At 35.9% G+C, this 24,754-nt stretch overlaps 2 protein-coding genes across 2 annotated transcripts; one reads left to right on the forward strand and one right to left on the reverse strand.

Moving 5' to 3' along the window:
* Positions 1–10,537: 10,537 nt before the first annotated feature.
* LOC147567734 (protein S40-4-like) lies at positions 10,538–12,513 on the reverse strand. The gene is made up of 3 exons (XM_086657789.1): positions 12,493–12,513; positions 11,008–11,106; positions 10,538–10,690 (listed from the first exon to the last, which is right to left on the reverse strand). Exons 1-3 carry the CDS (start codon positions 12,511–12,513, stop codon positions 10,538–10,540), a joined length of 273 nt encoding a protein of 90 aa, XP_086513915.1.
* Positions 12,042–14,852, forward strand: LOC147567735 (putative inactive receptor kinase At1g27190). Its single transcript, XM_086654324.1, has one exon. It carries the CDS (start codon positions 12,512–12,514, stop codon positions 14,357–14,359), a length of 1,848 nt encoding a protein of 615 aa, XP_086510450.1. The 5' UTR covers positions 12,042–12,511; the 3' UTR covers positions 14,360–14,852.
* Positions 14,853–24,754: the final 9,902 nt, after the last annotated feature.

Below are 24,754 nucleotides of genomic sequence, written 5' to 3' on the forward strand. Positions count from 1 at the left end.
AATTTCCAACTATCTATCTAGTCAAAGAAGGTGTTCTTCATCTAACCACTATCGGTGTTCTAGCTAGAAAAAAAAGTTGAAAATCAATGTGATTGCTCGGTATCCCAAGTAGAGGAGCTACAATTGGAGCTCTTGGTCTTCTCGAAAGTAATTGGAAAGGTTCGAGGGAAAACTAGCGATAAAGGGATTTATGCAACTAGTTTTCTTAGTTCATCATTATTAGCTTATGCATGAGATCCTGGGAATACTAGTGTTAGACATTAAATGTCTGAGATTCCTCTGAGAACACTAGAAGACACTATAACCCAACATGAGGAAGCTATACCAATGGAAGTTGTCGTACCTGAACCTGATGAGCTGGACCAAGTGGTACCTGAACCTAATGAGTTGGAACTTCATTAAATAGACGTCAAAACAACTTCTCTTAATGGAGATCTAAATAAAGATATTTACAGGGAGCGGGCTGATGGATTTATAGAAAAGGGCAAAAACCACTTGGCATGTAAACTGAAAAAATCAATCTACAGATTCAAGCAAGCCTCAAGACAGTGGTACTTGAAGTTTGATCAAGTAAATACAAATTTTGGATTTAAGAAAAATCCAATAGATTGATGTATATACCTCAAGATCAGTGGGAGTCGATTCATCTTACTAGTACTTTATGTGGATGATATTCTTTTAGCCAGAAATGACATCCATTTGTTGTATGAAACTAAACATTTCTTGTCGAAAAACTTTGACATGAAGGATTTGGGGGATGCTTCATTTGCTTTTAGAATTAAAATTCACAGAAATAGAGATGTTGGAGTATTATGTTTATCTCAGAGATCTTATATTGATAAAATTCTAAAGAGATGTGGAATTGAGGATTGTGCACTAGGAGATGTGTCAATTGTGAAGCGAGATGTTTTCAGCCAACAACAACGCCCGAAAAACGAGTTTGAAAAGCGACAGGTCAATCCTATTGAATATGCATCAGCGGTTGGCAGTTTGATGTATGTGATAATTTGTACCAGACCTAACATTGGTTTTATAGTCGGAATACTTGGAAGACTTCAAAAGAATCCTGGAGTACTTCATTGGAAGGTAGTTAAGAAAGTTTTTAGATACCTTCAAAGAACAAAGGAGTACATACTTATGTAAATAAATTCTTGTGTCCTAGAAGCTTGTGTATATACTAATTTAGACTATGCTGGTTGTCGAGATAGTCTGAAATCTATTACAGGATTTATTTTTATGCTTGCGGGAAGTGCAATATCTTGGAGGACTACAAAGCAATCACTAATTATGTCATCAACCATGGAAGTAGAATATGTTGCTTGTTTCAAGGCTACTCAACATGTTGAACGGTTGAAGAACTTCATTAACGAGTTGTCTATTGTAGATTCCGTTCATCGACCGACGAAAATCTATTGTGATAACGCTTCTGTTGTAAGATTTGTGGAGAGTGATAATCTGTCTAAGAGAAGCCAATATATCATGATCAAGTATCTCTATGTGAGAGATAAGGTTCGAGAAGGTCTCATTGTCTTTCAACTAAACTCATGATTGCAGATCCATTAATGAAAGGACTTCCGCCTAAGGTTTATAAAGAACTTGTGTCACTTATGAGAGTTGTAAAGTCCTTTGTTTGAGTTTATCAGTGAGTAATTGTAACTTCTTCTTTTTTTTGAAATAAATGTTATTTTTCTGCATTACGAATAAATTTGCACATGCAGAGTATAATCAATTAGTAGCCCAATGAGTTTTATCTAATCTTTAGAAGTAACTTTGGCCGAACATGGCAGGGCATCATGTTTTTCAAAAGGATTTCATCTTGGATATCAAATGTTGGTTTTTCACATGGTGGATGCTGTAAAATATTAAGATGACATACACATGTTGTTGCATGAAGTTTGGACAACAATGGGAACGCAGATTGCGTAGCCCAAATACACCATATTCATAACCACCGTAAAGTATAAGGATGACTCAAAAAGATTAATGGTACTAGCATTGAGACCATGGAATGACCTTTGCATAAAAAATTAATGTATTGTATCTTCATGATCTGGTATTAGTGGTGTTCTTTAATTTGGGTGAAGGTTATCATGAATGATCTCAATAAACACCAATGCAGCAAATTCTTTTGAACTTTAAGGTGGCCACCCGTTTTCTAAAAACATTAAAAATCCCATATTATTACTTTTATAAAATAAAACTGTGTTTGTATTGACCAAGTGAGAGAATGTAAATTATTTTATTTAATGTTTTATAAAATTTGTAAATTTCTTTTACCATTAAATAAAACTATTTTGGTCAAATACAACACTATTTTTTATCGAGATTTTTGGTTGTTGCGAAAGTGAAAATAGAATAGTAATTTAACTTTAATATTGCTTCGTGATTTAATAAAACTACTAGGATGTGTTGGCAGTTCCCTACTGGTTGGTGTACCCCTTTATTTCTCTACTTCCCTTAATGGTGGGATAATTAGAAGATTTTTTGACTATATAAAAGAAGGGGAATCCCACCTCTCAACCGTAAAAGCAATTCTCAGAAATCCATTTTGTTTTGCTAAAAGAGGTGAGAGAGGTGAAGACTCTTTTACTACTTACTTTTGGTTTTGACTAGAAAGGAAAGACATTTGGATTATTAGGTATGTAACTTATTTATATATTTCTAACGAGACTTGATTTGTTCTTTTATTATATCATGATGATTAATTTAGGGCAAGATCATATGTTTCTGAATGTAGGTTATTGTTAAAAGTTTTATAGAAATTCTTGAAGGATATTTCCATTCGGTCTGAAGGAGATGTTCTTCCGAAGGAGTGTCCTTCGACCAAGATGGAAATGCGCTCAATTTGTCAGTTAAGATTACGATGACTTTATCTGGAAGATCATCTAGTTCGGAACAATTAGGGATCGTAATGCTTAGCTAGAAGCCGCTTACGATCGTCGGGTCACTTCGATAATCCGCGGCTAACATAGACCGGATCCTACAACGGGTTACACCAAAGAGTGGTAGCCTGATCGGAGAGAGTTGACTAGTGGGAGCTTGCCTATAGATGGATATGATCCAGTTTGATAGGCGCAAAAAGATAGAAAGAACCGGGCTTGAAAGGGAAACCCTGGATGGCTAAAAAGGAAGTTATGGGTCGGATATATCAAGTTCATTAATGGTTTGATCTGGCCGACCACATAAAGGGGATGGGCCGGCCAGGTCAAGCCCATTAATGGGGTAAGGTGTCCGGCCACACCATTAGGGGAAACCCTAATAATAATCCCTATCATCTGGGATTCCCAATCAGATGGGACTCTGATGTTTATCTTTTCTGGAGCTCTTATTGAAACCTAATTGGATTGAGATTCTAATTAGGGTTTCTCTATATAAGGAGCATTATAGAATAGAAAACGTGTGGATTTTTCTCAAGAGAAAGACAACTTCTCTCTCTCTCTCTCTCACGGAGCTAAGTGGAGAGAGAGGGTTTTAGATAAAAAGCTCTCAATCTATCTAAGGAGTCAAAAGAAGAATGATTATTCTTATCAACTTTCAATGGAGTTCTAGCTGACATCAAAGATGGGAGATTAAGTCACTTACTCGGGTGTCTCAAGTAGAGGAGCTACACATGGAGCTCTCTTCTTCGGGATAAAGGAGTAGGAATCTTATTCGGGAAAGCGAATCCAGGTATTCTACTTTCAGTTTATAGTTCGTTATTAGTTCTTCCATGCAATCCTGGTAGACTACTGTTAAACATATGATGTTTGAGATTCCTCTTACAACACTAGTTAGGTGATTAAGTAGTCTTAGAGACGTACAAACCCCTACAATTCTAACTTCTTAGGTGTTGCTTCTTCATCGATTTGCTTCATCAAACTCACTATGATTTTGTAGTAATATGAAATTCTGGTTTAGAGATTGAATAGAAAGTTGAATTTGTAGAAGAACCTGTAATTGTTGAAGAAATTGAACGAGATTCGGTTGAAGAAGGATCAAACATAGGCGATTCATGTTCAAACCAGAACAAGTTCGGATTGTCACTATAGAATGCGCGATCTTGAACCTCTAGATTATTGACATGCCTATCGACAAGTTATATCTGGACAAATTTACAAAGTACCAGTCCAGTATGAAATACCACCACCCATTTTCATCCTTGCAACCATCATTGTCATCAAAAGCAAAGGATCTTCTCACATGCTAAAATTCCAAGGCTAGACATTATGCAAGATTATTAAAGAAATTTTTGGGTTTCATAAACGATGGGTTTTTAGTCAAGACAAAACGAGATCAGTTATTTGTTAGTTCTGATGAAAATAATGAACTCTTGTTGAAGTTTAGTATTAACGTTCACATACAGCTTTACGGGCTTCATTGAGTAGCCAAAAATATTTTAGGGTTTCTAAATGTTTGGTTCCAAGATCTTCGTCTTTGATCTTCTTTTTCGTCTCTGATCTTCTACTTCTTATTCTTATTCGACTTTTATTCTCATTCTTTTTCTCCAAGGAAATCCTAAAAGTAGATCCAAAGCTTCTGAATTTGAAACCCTATTTGTATCACCAAACCGAGTTTGACAACCACTTTGCAGCTATAAACTTGTGAAAATTCAGTTTGCAATATTGGAAATGCAAATTCAAACTGAGTTTGTAATATTACAAACGCAAACTCAATTTGTAGAGGATATATTGCAAACTCTGTATCAGAAGAAATATTAGGCGCAAACTCAGTTTGTAAAAGAAATATTGCGAACTCAGCTTACAGAAGATAAAACGCCATTTTTTTCTAGGATTCTTTTTTTGGAGAAAGTATTGAAAGTGGATCTTGTTAGAAAGATAGTGAAAAATCCTTTATAAACATATAAATTTCATAAAAATTCGACATTTGAAGAAAAAATAATATAGATTCAAAATGAAAAGAATTTAGTTGCTCCAAATGACAAAAGTATTTTAATCTTTACATCTTTTTTTACCTTGATAATAATTATGAAATACTTACTCTTTTTTTTACTTATTTTCGGTATTATTTTTGACCAATTTGGTTAAACCACATATATTTTGAGTCAAAATTGGATTTTATTGCGAATTAGGATCCGTTCGATACATAAGAAAATAGGCTGAGAAAATCCATTTTTCGTGAGCAAATATATTTTTCGCGAGAAAATCCATTTTCCACTATTTGGTTGGACCAAAGAAGTGGGGAAGTCGATTTCTCTGGTAAAAAAAGTGAGAAAATCTAATGAAATTTTTTACCATCTAATACATGGGAAAGTCACTTTCTCACCCTCTCACATTTTTGCCCTCTCTCCTCCCGTCTCTCAGATTCTCTCTTCCGCTCGCTCTCTCTCTCAAAAGACTCATCAACAACACCACCCATTAACAATAGTTAAACCAACAATCAGTGATGCAAGAATTACAGAGAGAAAACACAGATCTAATACAAATATCTTCATAATTTTGATGCATCCCTGCCTCTCTCTAGAATTCATACAAATCTCTCTTTCAAACTAATAAGAGATTGTGATGATGGTCGATTTGAGAGAGAGATTTGTACCAATAACCGGTGTAGTTGCCATTAGCCATCAAACTTGCAGACTATGATTCCATCTTTTCCACGGAAATCGACCACCATCACCATCTCTTATTAGTTTGGAGAGAGATTCGTATTAATAATCAGAGTAATTTCCATTAGCAGCAAAATCAGTGTAGTTCTATTAAGGGATTTGGATATGAAAAGGACTGAAAATTCGAAAGTAATGTTAAACCTATTTTGTTTAGAGTTTTGATTAACAAAATGATACCATCTCTCTTCAATATCTGATGAACAAGCTTAAGGTTTCTGAAAATACCCAAATTAAATCAATTTATGAACTTCCAATTCTCAAAGTACGATCCAGAAAGTCGTCCACTAAGCTAAATCAATTGTTCTTCAAATTCTGATTGATTCTTTATTTTCTTCATCTTCAATTGCTCAAGAAACGTCATTGCTGATGATGCACAAAATGTCTTGACGTTGACTAACGTCTGAAGAGTCAAGATCAGACCTGAAGTCCATCGGGTCAACCCGACTTAAGGTAGCAGTTCAGCTGGACCCCTAACTATCCGTCACGTAGTCCCCTAATTGGGAGGTCGGCTAGAGGAAACAAGCCTTGCAGCGCCCTTGGCATGAACGGATCAGCCCTGGGGTTTCTATAGGAATGAGGAGGGGTCCTAGTAGGTTTGGTCGATGTCTTACGCCCAGAACTGGGAAGGCAAAGCGCACCAGCAATCTACCGACTTAATTCCAGAATCTCCATAGAGATCTCAGTCGGCTACAGATGTCCAAGTGTTTAAGCAAGTGTGGACTTCACGCGTCCAAGAGAGGAAACTACTCCCCAAAGATCTATCACATTGGCAGGATATCTACGAAAGATCCTTGAACTTAGGAACTTTCATCTATCCTGGATGCGAGATAAACATAAAGGGAAAGTTTCCCTCCACAGCAACCATCGCCGCCTCTTAAGCCTATAAAAGGCCCCCAAATCGTCTTTCACAGGACACGATCTCAAAACCCTATAAGATCACAGTTAACTCTGAGTTCTCATAACTCGCCCCCAAAAGGATCGATCAATATTCATTCTTTTACTACAAAGAGCACCCTGACTGGCTTGAGCGTCGGAGCGGTTTTCGAACCCTTTGCAGGTTTTCCCCCTTTGGGAACAGACGAACAGGAGCAATAAGCAGGAGCAAGGAAAAAGAAGTTAAGAGCAGGAGCAAGGAGCAGGAGCCAGGAGCAAGGAGCGAGGAGCAGGAGAAGCAGAGACCAGAGCTGCAAGCAGATTCGACCGATAGAATCTAACCTGACTTAAAAGTACAATCAACTTAACGGAGGCTGTCATGCATCAACTCTCTGTTTCATGCTGATATAACGGAAGACCATTTTTTGACATCAGCAATTGCGACAATCCTCAATATCTCTATAGCTAATGTAATACCTTAAAACCTAATTCACCCACTTAAAAATGCTAACAAAACCCTAATACACCTCCTAGTTGTACCATATTTTTCCTTTTCTATGTTCTATACATAACCAGTCTCTCTCTGTACATATATATATATATATTATATATTTTATAATATATAATATATATATATATATATATATATATATATATATGGAGAGAGAGAGAGAGATGCATGAGGGAGGAAAAAATGGATGAAAGAGTTACAAATGAAGAAGAGAGACGATTGAAGATTTGAGTTGCAGAATAGGGACAATTGAATTGAATTTTAAAGGCACTCCCAGTTTTCCTACGACCAATCAAACACAAGAATATGAATTTCCGATGAGAAAGAAAGGCATTTTCTTTCCCACTTAACAAACGAACCCTTAGTGTTCGTGGAAACTATTATTTGCTTCCTCAAATATAAAAGAGAAGAAAAATATATTAAATGATGCTTATAGATACAACATCACTGATAGAAATTGAAACAAAATCGGATTGATGTTTCCCTTAGCAGAGGTGGCCGCTGTTGAAAGAGAATAATATAACATTTTAAAGAAAAAGAAAGGAAAGTGGGAATATGTAACAGTTCATGCAAGTCAAAAAAAAAAAGACTAGAATAGGATTCACATCCATTTATCCAAAAAGGTTCACACCCACCCACAATTTCTTTCTGGCTAATTTTATTTTAGCTCATGAGATGTGACTAATTTTGTTGTTTGACCCCTTTTATTTGACCAATTCCCATTTTGGTCTCATTCTATTAAGAGAAAGTTATGTTTATTTTATAATTTTTTGTTTAATTCATTATTTTCTCTATTCTCTTTCTCTTTTCCGCCGTCTTCAAATTAAATCTGTTTATTAAGAACCTCCATCAATGGAGGTCCTAGACAATTTTAGACTTAAAAAGTTCTCATTAATCAAAAGTCTACATTGACTTCTAATACTCTTTGCTTTTATTTGAAACTTCATATGGGGTTTCATGGGTTGGATAAAGAGAAACGAGAGGCGAAAAGAGTGAAAAAGACAGAGTAGTGATAGAAAGTAAAGAGAAGATGAAGATTGAGGAAAAACAAAAGAAGAAAAACAACAACGATAGAGAAGAGCAGATGGTTTATGATATCTTTTGCTGAAAATAACTGTTACTTCAGTTACTTGTGCATCTATTTTGGAACCCAAAGATCACATGATTGAAACTCAATGGAGGCGAAAATCCATCCATTATTGATTTTTTCTTATTAAGGGGGTGGTATATAGGGTAATTTGTATGATCTTTAAGATGTATGAATGTCTTTAAGACAATTACGACGGTTATGAGTGTATATTTTATCCTTATGATGTATTCAAGTTAATTAGTGTATATTTCAACAAAAAAAAAAAAAAAAAAAAAAAAAGTTAATTAGTGTATGATGTATGATTGTCTATTGCACTCATATAATGTTTTTTTTAACAAAAAAGACAAAGTGGAAAGAAAAGTCATAACTAAATTCTAAATATGGAGGCTAAAATAGAAGTTGGTCGAATGGGCGACTGTCACATCTCAGGGGGCTAAAGTAGATTAGATTAATTCAGTTTTAGCCCCAAAAGAGGAGCAAACCACCAAAATTGATCCTAAAGATGACCAGCTTCTAATATTGCCCCTTTTAGCTTTTTTGTTAGTCAACCTGATCAGTCAACTACTAATTTTTTCGATTTTTACCGCTCCATTAAAAAAACATGTCATCTTTATTTATTTTCTCTCTCCATCGGGAAGAAGGGTTTTTCAGCCGACACCTTGTCTTTTAGTTTTCTTCTTCATCCCCTTCAACCATCACAGAAAAATCTGTTACTACCATAACCACCATCATTATCTCTCTCCATCCCCCTTTAGTTTTTTATCTCCCTCTCTTTCTCCTCTGTCTACTTTATTATCTCTGTTGTCTCAATTTGATTCAAATGTTGTGTATTTCAATGTGGAAAAAATAATCTCGAATCCTAAAAGCATGAATTAGTTAAATAAATCGAAAATGTAGGTAGATAATCGATGATTTGAGATAAGTTAATAATCTTTATTATCGAAATTCAATTTTCATAATATCATAAAAAGACATAAAGAAAGATTACCAGAATGAGAAGCTAGAAGACAATCATCATTAGAACAAACATTAGTCAAAAGAAAAGGCTCCAATCATCTTATCTATATCACACAGTCTTCTATTTAAACAACAAAGAGTCCAATCAAAATGATAAAAATTTTTAGAAGAAAATGATTAGATGTGAAGATCGAAACAAGAAATTAAGCTCAATCAAACTCAAGGAAAGACAAAAGGGATATTGAGAATTGAAGTTTCAAATATATTTACAGAGACGAGGTTATCGGAAACTACATATATATATATATATGTAGGTTTTAAACGACTATTTTTTGTTTGTTTATGAAAGATGATGGATGAAAAATTCAAGGAATTTCAAGTCTCAAGCTAGATAAAGTGGTCATCTTGGATCTTAACTTAGACGACCAAGTCATTTGGATTAACCTTCCAAATCACAGATTAGTCTGGAATTTGCAAGAATTCCGACAAAAGAAAACACTCCCTTGCCAGAAGTTGAGAATGGAGTGAGAGAGAGAAGGAAGAAGACAAAGAGACGAAGGTTCCTAACAAAGGAAAACACTCCCTCCATCTCATCGCCTCTCTCTGCCACCTCATCTTCTCGCCACCTCATCTATCGTCTTCACCAACGAAGGTTGTCGACCGACCAATTTTTCGAACGGCGACATTCAAACATAAAAAAAAGATGTTTTTTTCTCTATCTTCTTCTTCTTCCTCTCCTGTTATCCCTCCCTTTATCTCCTCTCTCTCTCTCTAAAATTTAAGGTGTGTTTTCTTACGAAATAAGGCAGAACGAATAGCTTTCCAGCCTGAATCAGATGATCTATGAGGTTTTAAAGATTTAGGGTTTTCTGGAGATGATGATGAAGGTGTTGATTTTGTTTGGATTTCAAGTTGTGTATGAAAGGAAAAACTACTGAAACTACTACAACTTTCACAACTCATTGAACTTTGTAGGCTTCATGAACTTAGGGTTTCTGAACCCATCTCTCCTTCTAAATCAAGAAAACTATCGAACATTTAATGTTCCTAAGGATAACAATATCTAACCTTCGATTCATAAGAAAATGAGCAAGAATAGAAGAAATCAATACTTTCTAGGTTTCTAGTGGACTACAAGTTTGGTAATATCAAATCTTTCCCTTTGTCTCTAAAATGAAGGAAAAAGACAGAGATGAAGCTCAAACTGAAGTTGTTCTTTCATCAGTTTTAGGGTTTTCTCTCTCTCCCTAAAACCTACTACTATTTCTTCCTCCAACTCTTGTTTTATTGAAGATATAGAGAGAGGTTAAACTTTCAAGAGAGGGACAGTAGGAAAAAGAGCTGGTGCCTGGTGGTGTTCATACCTTGATAGCTTGATAATAAGTTATATGTTGTTATTTTTATGGCAAATCATAAATTTTTTAAGGGTTTATGCCTCAAAAAATTAAAATCAGATAATTCGATCAAGTTTCTGTTTTGATCTCACTTACTATCTATTAAATTACTAATCTTCAAATCCAATTTTCTCCCACATCGCATCTCCTACTCTGCTCAAATCTCGTCCTTTGAAAGTCCTCCTGATTCCTTCATGAACAGAAAACGAAGAAACTTTAGTTCTCCCTAATTGTCTCGCCAAAAATTCGTGAGAGGGAATTATCTCATTTCCCCCATTTTTAAGGGTTTATGCCTCAAAAAGTTGAAATCAGCTAATTCGATCAAGTTTCTTGTTTTGAACTCACTTACTATCTATGAAATTACTAATCTCCAAATCCAATTTTCTCCCAAATCGCATATATTACTCTGCTCAAATCTCGTCCTTTCAAAGTCCTCCCAATTCCTTCGTGAACAAAAAATGAAGAAACTTTAGTTCCCCCTAATTGTCTCGCCAAAAACTCGTGAGGGGGAATTATCTCATTTCCCTCATCTTCATCATTATCTTCATCGATATAAGTATTATTCAAAGAAGGTTCGATTATTATCTCTTCGATCTTCTCTAAGGATCTTAGACCAACCTGGTATGCTAACAAGTAATGATTTTGCAGTTTTATCAATACGATTGATCTTCTTCTGAATCTCCTCAACCCCATAAATCGTTGAAGATGATTTCTTTGAATTTCGAGAAGTGGGTTTTGATTTTTTTAATTGATCAGGTGATGATGGGTAATGATTGTGATGGCAATTAGTTAGAGAGAGAGATTAGTTAGAAAGAGTGATTGGAGAGAGAGAGAACAAGAGAGAGGAAGAAGAAGAGAAGAGAGAAAAAAAGTTTTTTTTTTTATGTTTGAAGATCGTCAGTCGAGAAATTGACCGGCCGGCGACCTTCGTCGGTGAAGAGGACGAGGTGGCGAGAGGTGAGGTGGCAGAGAGAGGTGATGAGATGGAGGAGAGAGAGGTGATGACTAGTTAACGGACATATAACGGTAACTGAAAAAGAGGGCCATCTGGGTATTTCTAAAGAGGGCTAGGCAGGAAGCTGGTCATAAAGTTGGGAGCTATTTAGGAAATAACCCAAAATTTAAAAATAACAAATCAAAATAATTTGAAATAAAAATCGTAAATTCTACAAAAAAAAAAAATATTACTTCTCATTTGTTCTTTGTTGTACATTATAATTAATGTTTTCAAGTGTAATCAATTTGAAAAAGACTTTTTGATATTTGTTGTTTTTCTATTAATTATAAATCTTATACATTCAAAATATAAAAATGCGAACTGAAATTATGAATGAACGAAAAATTTAAATGTTAGAAGAGAAATTATTAATTAAACTTACAAATTAAATAGAAAAATTCATGAAAAGACCGAAGTTAGAGTGTTATATCGACCATGAACTTACAAATTAGATAGAAAAAGTTATGCAAGACCGATATTAAAGAGTTATGTAGGTCGTAGTCATATGAAAGGGGAAAATATATAATAAGTGTAGGGCTATTTTCGTATTATTAAGTATAAAAAAAGGGTGTTAATATCTAATTAAAAAGAGGTATCGCTAATTGAACATTAGAGGTGAGGGGTATCGCTAAATTCCCCCAAAATTATTTATAGGAGGACTAAAAGGAAAGGAATTCAGCCAAGTTCAAAAGTTCACTATGATTGAATATCAGAAAAGTTCAAAAGGGTGTCATGGTGGAAGCTCAGATCATCTAAAACGGACCATTTTGGTGAGTTGGTCATCTTTAGGTCGCCAAAATGGAATTCAGCCAACCAGAATTAGCCCAATTTCGTTTTCAATTTTGTCTATCTGAACTCTTCAGCTGTAATTTCAAGTTACTAAAACCCCCTTGAAATTCAACATACCACCAAACAGGTTAAAATCAGACAACTACTTTCTCTCTAAATGTCAATGGTCTTCTTGCATTTTCTCTTCAAATTTCTTTCTCCTTCAAACCCTAACCCCTAATCAGAAGAATCTATAGTTTTAGTTTCATCCCCAAAACAATCTGATATTCCTAACTTTACTGCTTCAACTGATCCCACCATGATCAGGTCCAGAAACAAAACCAGGTTACTTCTTCTTCATCTACTCTTATCTTCTCTATCTCTTTTCACCATTTTCTCAGATGTGATTATGGCGGAAGAAGATGATATTCGTTGTCTTCAAGGAGTTAAGAGCTCACTCAAAGATCCTCAAGGTATATTTACTTCATGGAATTTCCGGAACTCAACAGTCGGTTATATTTGTAAATTCCCCGGCGTTTCATGTTGGAATGAACAAGAGAATCGCTTAATCAGTCTGCAACTTCAATCCATGGAGTTATCTGGTGAAGTTCCTGCTTCTTTACAGTACTGTCCAAGTCTTCAAACACTAGATCTCTCACGGAACAAGATCTCTGGTACAATTCCTTCTCAAATTTGTACTTGGTTACCTTACCTTGTAACCCTAGATCTTTCAGGAAATGATCTTACTGGTTCTATACCTTCAGACCTTGTTAATTGTAAGTTCCTCAATAGTCTTGTTCTTTCTGATAATCGATTATCTGGTCAGATTCCTTATCAATTAGCTCGTCTTGATCGTCTCAAGAAATTTTCTGTTACCAAGAATGATCTTACTGGTGAAATCCCTTCATTTATGTCTAAATTTGATGCTGCTAATTTTGATGGTAACAAAGGACTTTGTGGTGGTCCTCTTGGATCAAACTGTGGTGGTAAGAAGAAAAATTTGATAATTATAATTGCTGCTGGTGTTTTGGGTGCCGTTGCTTCATTGTTGTTAGGGTTTGCTATTTGGTGGTGGTTCTTCTTAAGATCAAGTCGTCGAGGTAAGGGTAGGGCAGGAACTGGTAAAATTGATGATACTAGATGGGGCGAGAGGTTGAAACATCGAAAACTTACTCAGGTTAATTTGTTTAAGAAACCTATTGTGAAGATCAAATTAGCAGATTTACTAACTGCAACTAAGAATTTTAGTAAAGAAAACATCATCATAACAACGAGAACGGGTACTTCTTACAAAGCGATTCTCCGTGATGGATCAGGCCTTGCTATCAAAAGACTTCATAGTTGTAACCTTAACGAGAAGCATTTTCGATCCGAGATGATAAGATTAGGGCAACTCAGACATCCCAATTTGGTTCCTCTTTTAGGGTTTTGTGTTGTGGAAGATGAGAAACTTTTGGTATATAAACATATGCCAAATGGGACTCTGTATTCTATGTTGCATAGTGAATCAGAATTCAATAGTCAAAATGGGTTGTTGGATTGGTCCGTAAGACTTAAAATTTGTATTGGTATCTCAAGAGGACTAGCTTGGCTTCACCATGGCTGTCAACCTCCATTTCTGCACCAAAATATTAGTTCTAATTCGATTCTTCTTGATGATGATTTTGAAGCTCGAATAACCGATATTGGCCTTGGGAAACTTATAAATTCAGATGTCACACATGATAGTACGTTTATAAGTGGGGCTTTAGGTGAATTTGGTTATGTTGCTCCTGAGTATTCTAGTACCATGATTGCATCTTTGAAAGGAGACGTATATGCTTTTGGTGTTGTGCTTCTTGAATTGGTTACTGGGCAGAAACCTCTGGACATCAGTAATGCCGAAGAAGAATTTAAGGGTAACTTAGTAGATTGGATTAATCACCTATCGAGCTTGGGTCGAATCAGAGATGTCATTGATAAGTCTCTTTCTGGGAAGGGATTCGATGAAGAAGTTTTACAAGTTTTGAGAATTGCAAGTACTTGTGTGGCTTCTAGGCCCAAAGATAGGGCTTCCATGTACCAAACTTATCAATCGTTGAAGACCATTGGGGCACCACACGGTTTCTCAGAACAGTTTGATGAATTTCCACTCATATTTGGTAAACAAGAACCTGATAATAAATAGTAATCGTGGGCAGATGAAACAGTGATTGAATTGAACATCTACACTGCAAACTCTGCAGCTCAAGCTAGGTATGTGAAGCTTTTTAATTGAATGATATTGTTCACTTTGTACTTCCAATTACAACCTCATTTGTGTAATATGTGTATAATAGAAAATTGTTTGTGTGCTTTAACTTTTCTTGTCTATGCGACTTCATCTGCCGATTCAAATAAAGGATCATTTACTTCTCCATCGATGTCCTGTAAGAAGCTTTAGTCACCCTTGTCCACGAATCACAAGCTTAGTATGAATGATAGACTTGTACTTCATTCTATCTCATAAGAGTTCATTTTCTTAAACTTGTTACATGAATTGTATCACTAGTTATCATCCCTCTCTGGTTCAATGTACTTATGGCGTTTAATGTGAAAGTTGTATGTGGCATGATAATTTTTGTAAAGAATCTTTTAGTTGTTTTGAAGATATATGGAGACTTGATTTATGTTGGTATAAATTTTAAATATTATAAGTTGGCCAATTAGAGATATGTGAAGAGGACACTTTAGAAATGGAGTTTGACTACCGCCACATAATTTTAGAGATCTAAATTTAATTTTGCATTAGAGAGATTTTAAGGGGTAACACTAAAAATCTTGCGTAACGCAATTTTTAAGATTAAGTGTTCCATTGGCGATGATCTTACCTTACTCTTGTAAGGTTTAAGGCAAATATAATTGGAAAGAGGTATCGGGTCCTTCCAAAGCAAAAAACTGGTCCTTCCAAAGCAAAAAAACGCCTCCTCTTTTCTCCCCTTCTCGACCTATTAAACCTAGAAACTACTTTCAAATCAGTCCTTTTTATCTCTTAATCCAACCCAAGAAAATGTAAGTCGTTTTAGTATATTCAGCACATAATGGCTTTTCATTTTTGGTTCAACATTCATTATTCTATATGCTTATTCCCACTAATGAGTTACTTTCATGTTTAAACTCTGTATTCTAACTGGCATTAATGGGGTTTGAAACATCTTTTTTTCGTAGATGTAAAATTACAATTCCGTATAGGCGAAATCAAAATAAGAAACATAATCAAATTGTAGCGGATATGTTTTATAGTAAGAGCTTATTCAACGTAAAACTCAAAAAAAAATCAATTTTTCCTACGTGTCAAGTCTCAATTGAGATTTTCTTTCTTCGATGCCATTATCGAGATCCTCAATTGAAAAAATCATATTTGATGATGCATAAATTGTCTAGACGTTGACTGACGTCAGAAAGTCAAGCCTTGACCCGAAGTCCAGCGGGTCAACCCAGCTTAAGGCAGCAGAGCAGTTAAGTCTTCGATGCTCCGCCACTTACACCCTTAACAGGGAGGTCGGACTGGACAAGCTATGAGGCATTAGCTCTGTTTCGCTCCCGACATAGATAGATCAGCCTTAGAATCACAAAGGAATGAAGGGGGGTCCGTGTAACCTACGCCTCTATCTCACGCCCTAAACTGGGGAGACAAGAAAGTGCCTACAGCTTACCAACTCAATCCCGGAACCTCCCTAAAAGATCCTAGTCGGTTACAGATCTTAAGTGTTTAAGCAAACTTGGACTTCAAGAATCTGAGAGGAGAAAGTATCTCCCCAAAGATACTCTAAGGGAAACCCTAGATACGAATAAGAGGAAACTTCTCTAACGGTTCGATGGCCACCGCCTTACCACAACCACTAATCAAAGTCGGTTTAACATTGCCTATAAACCTTCCCTCCCCCCCCCCCCCCCCCCCCCCACCCCCGCCCATCGTCTTGCACAAGAAATGTTCACTTTCTCTGAGTAATACATTCTCGCTCCCCAAAAGGTTCAATCAATATTCAATCTTTTACTGCAAAAACACCATGACTATCTTGACCATCGGAGCGATTTTCGAACCCTTTGCAGGTTTTTCCCCTGGAATCAAAGAAGGAGTAGCTAGAGCAAGGAGCATGAGCAAGAACCAGAGCTGGAGCGAGGACCAGGCGAAAGAATCAGACTCAACATCACAGAATATTCACACATAACGGAGGCTGTCATGCATCAATTCCCTTTTTCATGTTGATATAACGGAAGACCATTTTTTGACATTAGCAATATTAAATGCCAGCACTTTAAACAAAAAATAAATAAATAATGCCAACACTCTAAGAACTTAAAAATGACTTAAGTGTTATCTCCTAGATGGGTAGTTTTGCTTTTAATATATAGTGGACAATTAAGTTACCCAAGATAAATCTTAAATATTAAATTTCTTCTTGGTACATCGTAGAATTAAATGTTGTCATGTCATCTTTAGGCTCAAATTCGAAAAACAATATATGGCGCTTTAAGTTTTTCCATTTGAAACTTGCATTAGAGATGCTCTTAATTATATGATTCGTTCCAAATTAATAACAAATCTAACCAAAGAAACAACTCCACATATTTCAACAAAAGCAAAATTGATACAATAAATTTGGTTAAAAAATGGGTTAGTTCCTCAAAGGCCCCCACTTTGTGACCAGCTTCCCGCGAAGCCCCCTACTTTATCAAAAACACTCAGAAAACTCTTTTTTCCGTTGTCGTTAAATAACATTTACTCTATCTCTCCTCCATCTCATCACCTCTCTTTGCCACGTCATATCTCTTCACCACTTCATCATCTTCTCCGATAGGATCGTCGGCCGGCGACCTTCAAAATACAAAAGAATCTCTCCTCTCCCTCTTTCTAAACACTCCGGCGAAAGGGTTTACCCCTTTCGCCGTAGGTCTGGTTCATCAGTTTTGGAAGCTGAACTGACCTTCCAGATTGTTGACAGACCTCCAGCCGGAGAGTTCAGAAGAGAAAATTAGAGAGAGACAGAGATAGATGAGAGAATTATTATTTTTTTTTTATGTTTGAGGGTCACTGACCGGAGAAAAAAGAAGGAGAAAAAAGAGAAAGAGGGAGAAAAAGAGGGAGAAAAAGAAAAAGAAAAAGAGGGAACAACAGATAAGAAGGATGCATCTACAAGTGAGTAAATGACTCGTAAATGTATTTTAATTTCTATTAAATAAGTTTGTTTGATTCCAGTACTATTAGGTGTCGTTTGGCGACCAAAAGTATAAGTATTTTTGCTTGTAGTAAAAGTTCTTTTGCTTTAAAAAAGTAAAAAAAATTCAAAAGTATATTTGACAAAAATGTTACTTATAAGTAAAAAAGTCAAAATGTTAGTTTGGTAATCCAATTTACTTCTGATAATTTTATTTTTCTTTTACTCGTAGAGATACTTGATTTTAATGAATTTATTTATGATTTCCACGATTACTCTTGTATACGAAGTGGTGGCGATATTAGTGGTAGTGGTGGCGGTGCCTTGAAGGTATGGTTACGGGGTTTGGTGGCGGTTGAGGTATGATGGTGGTCGTAGAGGAATGATGGCAAGAACGGATTGTGTCATCCTAATTAAATTAGGAAAACTATCTCGAGGCCACTTGATGAGTAGCAACTAAAAATGCGTTCCCGCCCTCGAATGGATTAAAAGTTAATCATTTGTTTTGACGGTTGTTCTAGGGATCAAGAAATCTGAAAAATGTGACGTATCAGATGGGATACAAATAAACACGAGAATCAAGCATTGCACTTGTTCTAAGTACAAGTGGGGAGACTAAAGGAGATGTCCGTCGACCAAAGATGCAATGCGAGGAATTTGTCGGATAGGAGAATTGATGAAGAAGATCATCAAGTCCGGATGATTTAGGAGTCGTAGTGTTTAGCTAGAAACAAACCACGATCGTCGAATCGCAAAGCGATTTGCGACTGACTTCTTCCGGATCCTAAACGGGTTACACAAAGAGTGTCAACTTGATCAGAAGATATGGCTAGAAGGATGAGACATATATGCATGGATAAGACCCATAAATATGTCCCTAAGGCCTAAAGGAAGTTTGGGCAAAGATAGTACAAACGTGCGGAATAAGAGTTAGTCGGGTCGGGCACCTAAAAGGGCCTTTTGGGCCCATTATAGGGGTCGGTTTTCTTGGCCGACCAGCTTAAGGGGACCGGCCAGATCTGCCCTTTTAAAGCATATCTTCGCCGACCCAAAGCAAGGAAATAAGGAAATAGAAACTAGTTTCTATTTTCGACTATTTCCTTAATCTTATTCAAATGAGACTTTTTGGGAGACCTAATTAGGGTTTTACTCTAACTTACGGTTTTATATAAGTTTGGCGCGCGGGAATGGCTTGGGAATGGAATGTGATTCCCGGGAATCACATTCCAGACCGTTGTTTGGCTTGCGAGAATGGTGTGGGCCCGGGAATGTGATTCCCTCAAAAAGGAGTAATAGCAAACCCAGGGGGGAGGTGGGTTTGTGATTCCCATTCCCCCGGAATCACATATATTAATATTTATCGACAAATATATCCTTAACAAAATATTGAATTAACAATTTTATTTTTTTGTAGGATTTGGTATAAATAAGTACTATTTATGTTTATGAACAAAATTTAATTTTAGATAAATTTCTATATAGGTTTACGAACAAAATTTTATTTTAGATAAATTTTTATTAAGATATTTATTTATTATCTTTAAATTCTAACCCTTGGATGTATCGTGTTATTATTTCATATCTACGAATTTGAATAAATAATACTGATTTTAAAATATTACAAAGTTGATGTGTATATTTTACGCTAAAAAAAAAGTTGATGTATATTTTATGTAGTTTATGTAAGGGTAAAAGTGAACTTTTGCAAATATTTACATTCCTATTCCTATACGAACCAAACACCTAATTAGGAATATGTCAAGAATCAAATTCTCATTCCTGGTCAAACCAAACATCAAACTATAATAATCTGATTCTTAAGAATCACGTTACGGGAATGTGATTCCCAAGAATCACATTCCATTCCCGCGCCGAACATGGTCATAATGTTTCTTAAAACTTGAATAAGGTGTGGAGAATTCTCAAGGAGCTCTCTTATTCTACAACATCAAGTAGAGTAAGAAAGGGAGAACTGTCTCAAATATCTACCTAGTCAAGGAAGAAGGTGTTCTTCATCTAACCACCATTAGTGTTCTAGCTATCAACAAGGTGAGAGATCAAGGTGATTGCTGGGTTATGTGGTCTCTAGTGTTGGTAAGGGAATCTCAGACATCTAATATGTCTAACGCTAGTATCCCCAGGATCTCATGCATAAGCTAGAACACTAATGGTAACATTTAGATGTCTGAGATTCCGCTACCAACACTAGAGACCACATAACCCAGCATTCCCTACTCACCGACCTTATTTATTTTCTTCTCTGAAACCAAATATCCAAAAGATAAAGTGTTTTCTTCATTACACTTAGTTCATAACACTAATTACAATTATCATTACGTCGATCAAATTCAGAAGGCGAAGGGATCTCATTTTTCTTTGAAAAGACAACTTTGAGCTCTCTTTTGTTTATTCTGATAAAAACACGATCCATACTAGTCACACCTCCAGTACCAATAATCAGAAAGTTTTTCTGACGGGTTTCTACAGAAACCCTTACTCTAAAGATAAACTTATGCCTTGGCATATTCTTCACTCCTTAAGAAAAAACATCACTACCCACTGGTCCATCATTGGCGATTTCAATAGCATTCTCTCTTCAAATGATAAAATAGGGGGTTCAACCTTTCCTTCTCCTAATTGTTTCAAGCTCAAATCGAATCGGTAACATTTTAGGTCTTCGGGACCCAGGTTTGAAAAGCAATCCTTTCACTTGGTCTAATCGTAATATAATGCTAACTTTATCCAAGAGCGACTAGACCAAGCCTTAGTCTATTTTTACTGGTCTTTTCTCAATACCAATAGGGTTCTTCATCACCTTCTTTTTATTGGTTCATATCATTCTCCTATTTTACTTAAAGTTACCTACAACGATAGTTCTAATTGTAAACCATTCAAAATTTCTTCGCACGTGGATGTCTCATCCAGACTGCCACAATTTCATTTGTGATCATTAACTGCATGATCTTACCAATCCTTTTCATATTGAAGAAAAAAAAAACTTAGTTATAAGCTATCCAAATGGAATAAGAGAAGATCTTTTGTTATATATATGCCAACATAAAATTCCTTACCAATAAATTTATTAGTCAACATCTTATTTTTCCTAGAGAGCATGGGAACTTTATCGTAAACTAGAGAGTACTTAGAAAGAGAAATCTAGAGATAATCATTCCAACTTAGGGGACAAGAGTAACAAATTTTTTCATTCTCTTGCTACCAGTAGAAATCTTAACAATTTTTGCTTTGTCCATCTGGGATCAACACAACCAGTGGACTTCAGGTATCACTAAAATCCATCATATTTTCAATGATCATTTTTCGTCTATTTCTCAAACCACAATCCCAGAAATATCTTCGAACATTATCAATTTTTTCTTTTATCACATCTCACCTACTCAAAATGATCTTCTTATTGCCCCTTCTACTAACGAGGAAATTGACAATGTCATTCGAGATCTCAAAAAGGATTATGCTCCGGGCCTAGCAGATATTCCCCTTAGTTCTATCAATGTAACTGGCACACTCATAAACTTAATATCCATGAGATGGTTACAAAATTTTTCAGAAGTGCTCAGCTTCCGGCCCGTTGTAATTATACTCACATCTCTTATTATCTAAAACAAAATCCCCCGAAATTTCCCTCTGACTTTCTGCCTATTAGTCTCCTTAATACTACCTACAAGATTATTACTAAGATTCCCGTTGATTGTCTCCAACTGGTTCTCAATATGATTATTTCTCCTTTTCAATCTGTTTTTCTTCCGGGTTGCCTGATTTCAGATAACATTATGATAGTGCATGCAATTATTCACTCTTTCAAGAATGAGAAGGGTAGAATAGTTATTTTGGCCTCAAAATAGATATGTCTACGACTTTTGATCGTATTGAATGGTCTTTTATTTTGGCTATTTTCATAAAACTAAAATTTTCACCTCACTAGTGCAAGCTCATTCATACCTGTATTTCTACACCGTTCGCATTGATACTTATAAATTGGCATCTAGGCCAGACTTTTCATCCATCAAGAGGCCTGAGACAAGAAGCCCCGTTATCTCCTTTCCTTTTCATCTTTTGCATGGAAGGCTTAAGCAAACTTCTTATGGAAGCATCCCACTCCAAACCTATAACAGCTCTCATCCTAACCAAATCAATCTCGAACATTCATCACTTATTCCTAGCCCATGATTGTATCATTTTCGGTAAAAAATTATCTCGAAGATATTCATAGTCTTAAGACTATTCAAAAAAAAAAATTTTGTGATTCTTCAGGTCAACTGATTAACTACTTGAAATCTCAAATTTTATTTCTCAAATACCACTCAACCAAAATTCAAACAATCGACTTCTCGCAATCCTAAAGTTCATCGTAGCTCTTCATTGGATAGTTACTAGGGGCTTAACTTCTCACTGGAAAAAGGAAAATTTTGTGTGTTCTAAATTGATTGACTCAATCAAGCATAAGCTCTCAGCATGGCAGATCCAATTTATGTCACAAGTTGGTCGCTCTATTGTTATTTCGATAATAGTAGCAGTCGTCCCCATATACCAGATGCAATATTTCGTGATTCCTAAAGGAATTTGTAAACGCATCGAGGTCGTTTAAAGCTTTTTTTGGTTGGGAAAACATAAGAAACTTCATACAATGAACTGTGAGTCCATTTGTTCTTCCAAGAAAACAGGACGTTTAGGATTCAACATAAGAAACTTCAGACAAACTTTTCTTATATTGGCATGGCGCCTTAAGACGGAGTTTAGTGCTCCTTAGGCAGAATTCCTTAGAGTTAAATATTTTCATCACTCGAATCAATATAACACCGAAAAATCACCGTTTTTGGATTTGGAAAAACATCTATAAAGTAAACAAATATATAAATAATAATTCCATATGAGAAATTCACATGGCCAAAAGGTGGACATCTGGTCAGACTATTGGAGTTCGAACAATAAACCCCCTATTGCTAATCACCAACATTTAACCTCAGTAGAGTGTCACAATTTTATCCCATGGAAAATGGAATCAAAACATTCTTAAGGAAACCTTTGAGGATAACATTGTTCATCTTATTTCAGGCTATTAATATTCATAAATCAGGAAGTGATTAATTAAAATGGACTCTCTCTACATCTCAACATTATATAGACATCTTCCTATAAATTGGTTTTTCATTGATATCTTGATATTATTCCGAAAATTAAATTATTCTTATAGAAATGTTGCACTGGGTCCATACCAGTATAAACACGAACTGCTAAATACTAGATCACTCAGACATATGTCAAATATGCAATCAAGAAATAACGATCGAACATGCGTTATTACACTGTGATTATGTTAGAAATATCTGGCTTTATTTTAACGTTCAATCTTCTAGAATAGAATTTATGACAACATGGAATTTATCCTAGACTTCGCTTCAGCAAGCAGACGGGACTGAACAATTGTACATGCGTTATTACACTGTGATTATGTTAGAAATATCTGGCTTTATTTTAACGTTCAATCTTCTAGAATATAATTTATGACAACATGGATTTTATCCTAGACTTCGCTTCAGCAAGCAGACGGAACTCAACAATTGTCTTTATTCCTAATTATTCTATGGATGATATGGAAAGCACGTTATAAGTCTCATTTTAGGAAAGGGTACTTAGCCAGACGAAATAGTGACACATATTCAAAACTTCCCAAAGACCCAGAACATCACCACTTGAGACACGATAGAGGATGTCATACTCCATAGTTCCACACATGCAATAGGGATTCCTCTTCCAGGCCAATTTTACAAAATTAACGTCGATGCAGCTTTTATAGACATCACGGAGAAAGTGAGAATTGGCTTAGTCATCCATGATCATCACCACTAGGAGGCTTACCAGACACGAGATAGTGAATAGGGTGGAGCTAAGGCGATAGTAGAAAGAGTTTTATGGGCAAAGTTTTTGGACCTAAACCAGAACACCATTCAGAACGACACTCAAACAATCACTTTCAACCTTTAAGGTAAATGATCCATTCTCCATTGGACTACTCAAGCAACTCTGCATGGCCTTCAAGATCTTAAGAAATCATTTTCTTCAATTCAATTCTCAAAATGCATTATTCAACCTAATGTAATAGCCCATAACCTAGCGAGAAGTATCATTACTAAATCATCTTGTAACGATTTAGTCCCATCAAAATAAAACAATACGCGGATGTAATTTGGGTTTATAAGGTATTTTGTTTTAAAAAAGTGGGTTCTTTAGGGAAATAAGAAAATTTTACGGGATACAAAATTTTAAAGGGAAAATGTGAGTTTTGACAAATCTTTCGGGACCAAAAATTAAAGGGGAACAAATCATCTCTTACCACCAACTCCAACTCCAACCACGAACTCCAACTCTGGCCACCACCACCACCACCATTTCTTCTTCTTCTTCTTCTTCTTCTTCTTCTTCTTCTTCTTCTTCTTCTTCTCTCCTTCCAATACAACCACAATCTCTGTTTTCATCCTTCTTCTCTCCCTACTACTCCCTCCCATCCTCTCTCTTTATTCTTCTCTCTATTCCTCCATCTCTTCTTCTATCTCTCTATCTAATCCAGCGAAGGAGAGGATCCCTTCACCGAAAAATCGGTTTGGGAGATCCCAAAAACAATATGAACTGGTTTTGGATTTCCCCCAACTAGTCCAATACCTTCCGCGCGAAGGAGGATAATCCACTTTGCCGAAAAATCTAGAGAGATGAGAAGAGGGGACAGAAAGAGGGAGGAGAAGAGAGAGAGAGAGAGAGGGGTGAAAATAGAGAGAGAGAGAGAGAGAGGAGAAGAGAGAACAATGACGGTCGAAGGTGGTGGCAGAGAAAAAAATTGGAAAAATTAAAGATTGTCGCTAATGGTTGTTTATCGGCGATCATCCCCAAAGTGGAGAAAAAGTATTAGTTAATTCCTATTTAGCCCCCTACTTTGTGACCAGCTTCCTTTATAGGCCCCCTTTTTTTCGTAAATTCAAATATGACCCCCTTTTCTTAACACCGTCAGTCAATTTTTATGGTTAATCTTTTCGTTTCCATTATTACCCTTGTTTATAAACGGATTTTGGAAATTCAAATTTCACCCCCTTAAAAAATGGGTTGATTCCCAAAAAACTTATGTTGTTTAGAAAAAAATTGGGGGTCAAAACAGAATTTCTTTTAAAAATACCAAACACACTTCTCTCACCTCCATGTCATCACCAATGTGCCACGTCATCACTCTCCTGCCACCTCACCATCTTCTCCAGCAATGGTCGCCGGCCGGCAAAAATTCCGGCGACCATCTTTTTTTTTTTTCTTCTTCTTCTTCTTTCTCTCTCTTATTTCTCTTTCTTCTTTATTCTCTCTTTTCTTTCTCTTTCTTCTTTATTCTC

This window comes from Eschscholzia californica, unplaced genomic scaffold (genome assembly GCF_041429995.1).
Source record: "Eschscholzia californica isolate CP2 unplaced genomic scaffold, dmEscCali1.0.p SCAF_1, whole genome shotgun sequence".
In the NCBI taxonomy this organism is placed as follows: Eukaryota; Viridiplantae; Streptophyta; class Magnoliopsida; order Ranunculales; family Papaveraceae; genus Eschscholzia; species Eschscholzia californica.